The sequence below is a fragment of the Brachionichthys hirsutus genome, chromosome 5 (assembly GCF_040956055.1).
Source record: "Brachionichthys hirsutus isolate HB-005 chromosome 5, CSIRO-AGI_Bhir_v1, whole genome shotgun sequence".
Classification (NCBI taxonomy): domain Eukaryota; kingdom Metazoa; phylum Chordata; class Actinopteri; order Lophiiformes; family Brachionichthyidae; genus Brachionichthys; species Brachionichthys hirsutus.
In genome coordinates, this window is record NC_090901.1 from 10,468,089 (window position 1) to 10,478,643 (window position 10,555).

Genomic DNA, 10,555 nt, shown 5'->3' on the forward strand with positions numbered 1-10,555 from the left:
GGCGAGGCATCCGGGGTGTAGCCCCTCCTCTCGCCCATAGCAAGCTGGGATAGGCTCCAGCAAGTCTGTGACCAGCAAAGCGGAAAAAGTGGTTGAAAATGAATGAATATTATATAGTAGCAATTATATTAATCACTGTCAGTCATTTCAAACTGCTTGTAAAAAAAAATTATAAGCATATACAAACAACAACCTGATTACACCCTCCTATAAGACAAACATGGGTAAATCATATTTTTACAATACTGCCCCCCAAGGGTGGAACTGTTTGACTCAAAACATGCACCTCTTTGGCCTCCTTCAAAACTGCCCTAAAAATTCACCCTTCAGGAGGCCAGAAACGGAGATAGTCATCACGACTCTCTCCGGATCAATCCCCCACCCCCTTTTTTGTCCACCTACGTTGTACATATTATGTGTCTTTTATAAATATATTGTTATTTTGCATCTGTGGAGTCATTTATTTTTATTGTATTGGTATTGTTAGATGTCGATGATTTATGTATACGAAGGACTTTCAATGGAAACAAGACCGCAAGGGCTTTATTTGAAATGCTCCTCTTATACAGGATATTTGACTGTGACTGTACTTGTACTGATCTGACATTTTATCTAATAAATATATTCATCATCATCATCATCATTTGTATATGAATGTATTTCACAGTTTTCACCGCTAGATGGCGGAAGACAATGTATATCTGACCTCACCTGTCTGCGTTTCACCACTGGAGAACAGAGGTCTAACCCCAATGTGAACAAATGGTTTGTAACGTCACGCACTGCATCAGATGAATCCAGTGGCACAGGATACATTAAATACAATAGATACCATACAGGACAATAGATGAGCAGGACCCAGGACACTCTGGGGGTCTCATGTATCGGCTTGGCTTCGGGTTCGCAGTGTAACCCAGAGGAGCCAGACCACACACAGGCTGTCTGGAACATTTTGAAAGCATTTACATATTTTAAGCAGAAGTTTTAAAGCAATATTTATATGTGGGGTCGGGATATAGTCCAACAGATCCGAATTCAATCGAGTTTTATTGTCCTGGAATTATGGTAAACAATGATCCCTTCTTCCACCCAGACTTAACCTTTACTCTCAGTCTACAAGCTAATCAAAACTGTTGCAGGACGGCGTCCTGGTGCGTGTCTGCTTTGTTTCTTGTCTACATGTGCAGTGATAGGTCTGGCACCTGCAGGTGAGATGGTCGGATGGATTGTTCTTTGTCCATTCCAGCTCATATCTTCTGTTGCTCTTGTAAAAAATAAAAGAGTGAAACACTGTGAGTCCATCTGAGAATATACTTCCTTTGGCGCTGTGCTGTGTTCCTCCCCTTTCTGTAGCTTTTACCACTGTCTGATGTCTAAATGGTAAAACAATCTTCAATACAATCCGGTTGTATTAGAAATGGGATTGCATCACAATTATGGATTTTTTTGCAGACAATTTAAAGTGCATTCAGACAGATGCAGACAAAACTAGATCAATACATACCAAATGTTCCATTAATCTAACCCTATTGTGTGTTTTTCCCAGAATTCTTAGGCTGTTTTATTATGATCAAATGCCTCCAAAGTGCATTTGGAGGCCTGTGTGTCTGGTTGCTGATGGCTTCAAATGCTCCTTCAAGTCCAGAAGTGAACGAGGACGGACAGATTGAAATTGCCGTACTGATGAGGGAAACCATCCCTCCCCTTGTTCCCCTTGATCCTCTAGGTCTTCCTGTCCAGTATTAACATCAAGCTGCTTTGCTCAGCATTTCCAGTATTTCTGCAGCTGTGCAGTGCTTGAACAACACGACTCTGCATTATGTAAGAGGTTCTCTGCTAGTTTGTCTGTGTGTGGTAGAGAACTCTGCCTGGAAAGCAGGCGTCTAATCTATGGACATTTTCTTAGGTGGAAAAAAGAGAATGTAGTCCCTTCAAAGACTAATTTTTCCAAAAAAACAATCGGTTCAGCTGTTGTTGCCATCACAACCAAGGCCACCTGTCATCGCCCTTTCTTGCCCATCCAAATGCATCAAGTTATCAAAGGTCCAGAACGCCAGGGACAAAGTGTTTTCACAGCAATAGAGCTTCTGAGCTTCTCCTGAGCACAGGTCAAATAGGATTCAGGTCAAGAGGGACATTTTTTGGATTATTAGGGTTTGGTGGGTGACAATGGGGAGTTCCCTGGAGTCCCTTTGGCAATGAGTTCCTGCCACCTTCCCAAGTGTTGTGTTGATATACTCGCTATTTACATTCAGAGAAGGTAAACAGCAGCTTGTACACACAGACAAGCAATTTATACTACAATTTTAGCAAATTGTATTCTAAAATTCGATCTTCCCACCGGATTTATTTTGTATCATCTATGAATGATCGCATATTTAACCCCAAACCCAAACTTTCAATCGATATTCATGTTTATTCTCCAGATAGTTGCTCAGTAAAGCCCGGCGGTGTCGCTTACTGAAAGGCTTCTGTCTCCCTCTTAAAGAAATGGACAAACGTTCAGGGCAAGAACATTTGAAATGCTTTCTCCACTGTCTGCAGGTTTCGTTCAGGAAGGTCTGGAGGTGAAGGACTGTACTACAGTTTATGCAAGCCGCTCCGCAGTCAGGTTCCGGGGAAGACGCGTGGCGGCTGCAGGAGGTGCATGAACAGTCGGATCTGGTGAGGAGGCCGTCGTTTCCTGCAGCCTTAAAGGGATTAGTCTGGGCAATGTTTTTCAGTGATTAAAAAGGCCCGATAGTAGAAAACAATAACGTACAGATAGGTGAGACAAACATCACTGGAGCACACACACATGCACACACACACCATTGGGTCGCCATTGTTGACATTTTTGTTGCCCTTGGTGGAAATTGTTTCTGACAATTGTGAAGAGTTTGATAGTTACAAAAAAAATCATGTTGCAGGAAAAATGGAACAGAGTGCTGGTGAACCTCTTTACATTCTCTGCTACGTTATTTGGTGTTTCTCCAGATGTAACGGCACCCAGAGTGGTAAGAGATCGTTTACTCGAATCCATAATAGTTCTTTTAAAATTACAGCGTGTCCCAGACCAGTCTCTTTTGTTTTCCAGAACTTCATCTGCTGTTCAGTCCATTGAATTACAATTGAGGAGGGACCGAGTAAACAATAGAGGGACATCACTGAGAGCTGCCTGGGAGGGGGGGGGGGGTGCAGGCACAGGGAGGCCATTCAGCAGGTTATCAGATGGACAGTTTCTGTATCCGAGTTTTTAAACACAAGAGACAAGGGAATCCTCCTGACCCTCGGCACAGCAAGCACGGACAGGAAGGTAGGCTCTCCTCGTCTCACAACACTTTTTACTCTTGTCTGCTTGATATGTTTTCCCATAGAAAAACTGAAGAGCACATTTGTTCATTCTTTTATGACACAAGCTCTGCATGTCTTTAAATGCCAAATTATTTCAACACAGACAAATTGCATATATGTGTATTTCTTTTGTTGATTCAATGCCGTTTGTTCCTGCCAATTTTTGGTTACACAATTGAGGGTTGAAATTTGTTTGAAGCTTGGGCTGCATTCTTCTTCTGCTCCTGACCCTGGCTGGTGGATGCTACAATCAAGTCATTTCTTAGTATCCTGACATAGAAATACGCATTTCTACTTGTTTGGCTTTCTACTCGGGGATGTAGAGGATCAGTCTTAGAAGAGCGCCACATTGTGCCATTTTGGCATGTGGAGAAATCTTCTGCACCTGGTTACAGTTGCTACGCTACGATTAGACTATTGCTGTTTAGAGGAGTATTTGGTCAATTCAATGATTTCAGTTCAGATCACTTAAGTCCTTTTTACACATCCTTGACACTGAAGGAGCCGTTGTTTGCGAAATCATGCGTGTTAACCTTCCTATTACCCTCAAATATTTTGTACAAAATGTTTATCCTTGGGGTCAATCTGACACCAGATTTCCGTCAGAAAATGATTTACAGAAAATTGTTCACAAAGATTTTGTGTCAGGCAGTTTGTTTATTTATTGACTACATGAATATGATTGGAAAATCAGGCTCTTTTTGTATTCAGACAGGTATCCGGATGGGTATCGCTCTCTAAAGTTAATGGGTTAGTAGAGGAAATAAGAGTTTTCTGCATATGTGAATAAATACTTAGTTTACAGACATTACTGAAAGTAATGGATGGATGTTTAGATGCTAATACCTTGACTCGCCAATGTCAATAGATCTTTAAATACAAGACGACAGAGTTAAGATTTCTACAGTTTTACTTTTGCTTCATTAAAATCACTGAAGCACTGACACATGGCTGAACAAACGACCTTTTTAAACTGCGAAAGCAAAATGTGAAACACAGCTTGTTTCTGCATCAGTGAAATATGTGCTGGTGTTAATAAAACTGTAAAATCCCATCTGGAATCTGTAGCAGAGAAACCGCAGCCAAAAAAACCATAATTAAGACCGCACTGAAACCTGGAAATGAACCACATGCAATCAGTTTGAGGCTGATGGAGTATGAAGTCCTTAGTAGGGTTAGATTGAGCCGACATTTTTAACTCATCAATGATCCAATAAGTGTTTTGTGTAGGACTGAAGTTTTCTGGTTGGTTCATGCATTTGGATTATATTTGACACAAGTTCTATTTGCCTCTGTCATTGGTTTGTTTGTTTGTTTGAAAATAAAATATTAAAATCATTAAGAAGGGATTTCTTTGGAAAGGTAAAAACAATCTAAACAATCTACTAAATTTCCTGTGATCAGAATCATCATTGTTTAGATTAATTAATGGTAATGTCTCCTTCATACCCCGTTCAGATGTGTCCTCGTCTGTGAAACCTCAAAAGCTTCGTCAGTAGCAAACACGGCAACAGTAGAGGAGGCTGTTGTAAGTCGTCCCGTAGATACAAAGCAGAAACTGTGGAGACGTCAGACTCGCCTTGCTTCATTACTTGTCTTTACTTGTGTCCGTCGGGCCATGCTTGAGCTGCAGCTACTCTGCCCCCAACATTCTGCTGCCGGTGCTTTGTTTCACTCAAGTCAAGAAGCTGCAGACTGTTTAGTCGAAATGTATTCATGCCCAAGTGTCTCAAAACCAAATCGCACCAAAATTAAGCAAAACCCAGGCAGGCAGGCAGACGGTCAGGTCAGACAGGCAGAGCTTTATAGTTAGATGTTGAAAAAAGCCAAGGATGGGACCAGTCCCTTTATCTGGAGCCACTCCAAAAGGAGTTCTTCCTTTCCGCAAGCCCAACCCTTCGGCAAAGATCAAACAAATTAAAATGTGTCAGGTTGTTTATGCTTAATATTGTTAATATTGTAGAGTCCAGTACGGAGGTTTTGTACAATCCTGCTAAATCTCTAATAAACAAACTACACGGGCAAAAACACAACCTCTTTGGTGAAGAGGTCACGTTTGTGGACACACGTCTTGTAGGCACATTCGAAACGCACCCACACAATCTATGAGCGGGATGGGAGTTCAATCTGACTCAGACTTTCTGTGGTTTAAACACATACACAGTTACGCTGGATGTTGGATATTAACATGGATCACGAGCTGTTAATTCAAGGCTAGCATATTTTCCAGATTACACTGTAGAAGCTGGTCCTGATCCAACACACTCTCCCGAGCCCAGCCAAACCAGAGACTCACAAATACAATATCATCACATCCGCACAGGCCGCCCCCAAACGCCACGGCTAAAATCCAGCTAACGCACTAGTGATGAAAAAAAAAAAAAAATTCTGATCCTAAGAAAATGCTAACCAATAGAGACAAAATAGATGTAAAGCCAGCAAGGACTTCAGAAAGATGAATCCATTTGAAGTATCTGTGCTGGTTACTATGCCCACTCTTAGTCCCTGATGTGATGAAGCCAGGAGAACAGCGTTCCGTGCATCTGTACTCACGAGTCACGACGCGTGTGATCCAGACACAGGTGAAAAGAAAATGCTTTCTAGCATTGAGTTAAATGCTTGGAATGTAATTGTGCAGTTTTGTATAGAAGAATTAGATGATTAAATGACGTGACTTAAACAAATCATTGAAGTGTCTGAAGTGAATTTTAAGACAAAAGCGTACAATTGTGGTTGAGCGCTTTCCGTCTGAACCAAAGCGCCGAGCCCTCCATCCTCGGAGGAGCGTCCGTAGCAATCCTCCTCCTCATTCCCATCTGGATCCAATTAGTTGAGTTCAGCTGCTTTTAACAGGCTTTTTCTTTCTGTCCAAGACAAAGCATTGAATCGAGTCTCCGACGTCAATTTATGGTCTCAGACTTTGTGTTTGAGGGGGGTGGGGGGGGGGGTCTTTCTTGTGGACTGGAATTACCGTGTTTCCAGAGGGTCTGAGCCTGTCGGCGGTTTCGGGGACAGCCTGAGCGGCTTCACCACACACTGTTTGTGTTGGGTCAGCATCACCAGAAAAACCATACGTTTGGAAGGGTTATGAAACTGCAAACAGCCTGAAGAAATGCTTTGGGTAACCAGACATGAGGAAACGCTGATAAATTACAGCCCGCAGGAAATATTTTGAAAGAAACATTCAACATTTTATTTGTGACTAGAAGTCTGAGACCTCTGTCTTTCTCGTCTCTGAGCCGCATCCAAGAGTACTACCATTATAAAGTTCTCATGCCATTAAATACTTCAGAATGCATCTACTCCCGGCCAACTTGGATGAATGAAAACATGCAACGATCGGAAAAGCCTCAGCCCACCAGTGGTTTCCAGCTTCCCGCTCTGATTACAATCCCGCAAAGGGAATGATGGGAAATTTTCCATGGCGACATCAGTAGCCATGTTTCCCAAGGTCATAATGGCTTTCCCTCTACTTTGGAAAAACTGAAATATGGATTGCTTGCATATGAAGGAGGGCGCCAAGGGCAATTAGAAGGGAAGGGGAGCACGGGGGGGCTGTTACACAGAGGGCTGGAGGAAGAGAAGAAAGTCGAGAAAAATAATTTGGAGTGTGTAAAGTCTAACTTTACAGATTGTGTTTTAAACGTTGTCTTGTAATTCCGAAATAAAAAGTACGGATTGAATTAAAATAAATGAGGAGTAACCACCGAAATATCACCTGCATTGAGATGTAAATATTAATAGTTTGCTTTGGAAAATTTGTAGTCGCAGTTTCTGACAATTAGTAAAATCCTATTCCATCATCTTATACGAGTGGATTATAATTAGTGATGCATTTATGATCCAGACTTTCCTCTAGAGACCGATGCGAGCCGGGTGTTTTGGAACACTTCTTAATTACGGTTGCATGAAAGGGATAGAAACAATGAGTACAAAAAATAAATGCACTGTACTTTCTCCTCAGAACACTGCGTATTGGTCACTACATGTCTGACGTCATGTTCGTTGTCACTCTCGAGCACAAATGCAGACAAGTTTAAAAAAGAACAACCACAAAAAAAGAGTGGGAACTTCTGACTGAAGAAGCATCTTTGACTTTGAGTTTTAATGGGTCTAAATAACGGCGTGGAGGGATCTCGTCTTGACGCTTCCTCTGCCCACGTTGTCTCAGGCCGGAATCGTCCCCGTCTGCGAACAGAGGAGCTTTGTGTTTCTTTGTGTTGTGGAATCTAGAGCACTCCCTTCAGTGATTATCCCCCATGTTTCCTCTCACAGGTCAGCCAGATTGTATTTGCTTACTGATGCTTATAATGTGTTCATTTTCTCTCATGCCATTCCTGCGCTCTGCTTTGTAGGGCCAATAGCTACTACATGCCGAGCCCGGACCCGTGATGGAGCTCTGTCTCCAGCTACTGGTTTTGTGGGTTGGTACCGGAGTGAAGCTGCAGGTTCTGGGGGACCAGATGAAGCCAGCTCGGGCGCCTCTTATCCCCCATCGGCCTTTTGTCGTCGTATGGAACGCTCCGACAGAGTCCTGCCGTCTCCGATTCAAGGTGGACTTAGACCTCGGCATTTTTGACATTGTAGCAAACCTCAATGAAACCCTAAGTGGACGAAATGTCACCATATTCTACCACAGCCACCTGGGATACTACCCATACTACTCCAACTCCGGGATCCCTATCAATGGAGGATTGCCCCAGAACCAAAGCATTTCCAAGCACCTGAGCAAGGCACGAGCCGACATCGATAAACTAATCCCCCATAAGGATTTTCGAGGCCTGGGTGTCATCGACTGGGAGAACTGGAGGCCACAGTGGGTAAGAAACTGGGGCTCTAAGGATATTTATCGCATAAAGTCTAAGGAACAGATACGGACTCTTCACCCAAATTGGCCTGAGAGCAAAGTCGCGAAGGAAGCGAAGGAGAGTTTTGAGAGATCCGGTCAAGCCTTCATGAACCTGACCTTGGCATTGGCTGAAGGTCGTAGGCCAGACGGGCTGTGGGGGTTCTACCTGTTCCCAGATTGCTACAACTACGGGTACAAGCAGCATCCACAACACTACACTGGAGAATGCCCAGACGTGGAGCACATACGCAACGACCATCTCATGTGGCTTTGGAAGGAGAGCATGGCCCTCTATCCGTCCATCTATCTGGACTACGAGCTCAAGTTGTCCCCCAACACCGTTAAATTTGTGCACTATCGTGTCAAGGAAGCCATGAGGGTCGCGTCCATCGCCCGTACAGACTTCGCATTGCCCGTGTTCGTCTATTCACGGCCTTTCTACGCGTACACCTTTGTAGTTCTCTCAGTGGTGAGTTTTCCATTTTTCTTCTTTCATTTTTTTGATGAAAACACATCAATTGCTCAACAGTCACAAAACTCACAATCAAACACTCAACATTTTCTCGCTGTTACCTTTTCGACTTGTAGAAATGTCAGTAGAATGAAGAATACACGACGGACAGCTGCCTGGACAAAAAGACACTCTTCTGTCACATTGACCCGCTAGAATCATGAAATACTGGAAATACTGAGTGAAGTAATTTAATTGCTGCATGTGTGTTATGTGCACCCTCTTAATTAAATGCAGATTTCCATGCCATCTTGTTTACACGCCATATGTTCTTGAAAGATGTCACCTCTGCTGCCAAGCTGTGCAGCAAAGCACTTTGCAAGAAGAACGGCAGGTGCGTCCGCAAGAGTCTGGACTCAGGCGCCTACCTGCACCTGAACCCGCGCTTCTTCCACATTAATTACAACCAGACACCCAGGGGCGCTCGCTTCAGCGTCAGCGGACACCTCAACAACCACGACATCCTGGACATGAAGCACAAGTTCACCTGCCAGTGTTACCAGGGCTGGACGGGCGTTTACTGTGAGATGCCCCAGGCTCCCTCCCACCCTCCACTTCCCCCACTTCGGCCAGCCGTCCCTCTGCCTCACCCCAGGGAGAGCAGTCTGGTGGCAGATATACTGCTCCTCCTATCCCTCCATTTCTCCTGTCTGTGCATCATCATGTTCTTGGGACTCTGTCTGATTATCAAGTGTCTTATCCTGTAGACACTCACAGCAGGAGAGAAATGAGCAGAAGCCTTTCAGATGATTTTTCACAGCAGGAAAGTCAAACATTTGTAGATCAATCTTGAATAGAGCTGCATAAACTAGAAGCTCAGATAGGCCACGATGTGAACAATGGTGACAGTTTATGTAGTTGTCGGTCGATTCAAACAAACAGAGACAATGTGTTATATTTCATTATCCCACGTTTGAAATAGAGCTCTCAGGGAAATCTGAGCCAGACAAAATTCATATCTGCATTTCTAAAAAGTTCCTCGTGAAAAAGAATCCCAGACGCACAACGTAAAGATAAATAATAAATAAACTCAAGCTGCATGCGAGCTCTGTACTTATCTTTCTTTCTGAGGGTGAGTTTTGTTCTCTGATGTGTTTCAGCTTTATATTAAATGTCTCTATTATTATTATTACACTGGATTTCCAGCTTTTGGTCTTTAACAGAAATGTTTCATCTGCAGCCTCTGAAGGATCCGTGAGCTGCATGGTGACGTAAATGTTAACGACGAAGGCCGTGTGAGTTTCTTTTAATTTATAATCTGGTAGTTTTCACTGCATGAAGTGGTGGGTGCAAAGGCTTGTGCAAAACTTGATTTGTGATATGTTCGCATTGCTTTTTCTGAATGAATGAATTACCACAAATGAAATACTGAAAAGGCATCTTTCTTTTTTCAAACCCTCTGGAGAACAAAACTCACCCTCGGAAAGAAAGATAAGTACAGAGCTCGCGTCAGGATGTGGTTAGAATAATAACGCCCCACCAGCAGCGATAAAGCTCTCGGTTAAATTACTGCTCAAAAAAAAAATTAAAATGCAAAACAGTGGCTTTGGGATGAGTTTGATGCTGGAACTACTTCTTGGATCAATCTCAACTCTTGCTGTTCAACCAATCTGCAGCAGAGGGTTGCCATTACTGGCCAGATGTGTGCAAGCACATTTTATTGTTACATCAAATCTTTATGTTTCCACTATTTAAGTTCAGTGACGGTGGGCTGCCGACACGGAGCCACACCAGCCCAGGAACGTGTGAAGAACAGAGTGTGAGTGATGACAGAAGTCAAACAAGGTTGTCACGGTGTCAGAATGTTCGACTTTGATGTCACACTGCATGATAATCAATGCATCGTTTGATTCCACGCTTGT

The 10,555-nt window shown here is 43.2% G+C and overlaps 1 protein-coding gene across 1 annotated transcript; it reads left to right on the top strand.

The window, feature by feature from the left end:
- Positions 1-220: 220 nt before the first annotated feature.
- hyal6 (hyaluronoglucosaminidase 6) lies at positions 221-9,400 on the top strand. Its single transcript, XM_068738924.1, has 5 exons — positions 221-224; positions 2,256-2,288; positions 7,807-8,651; positions 8,771-8,774; positions 8,931-9,400. The coding sequence occupies exons 1-5, from the start codon at positions 221-223 to the stop codon at positions 9,398-9,400; spliced, it is 1,356 nt and encodes a 451-aa protein (XP_068595025.1).
- Positions 9,401-10,555: the final 1,155 nt, after the last annotated feature.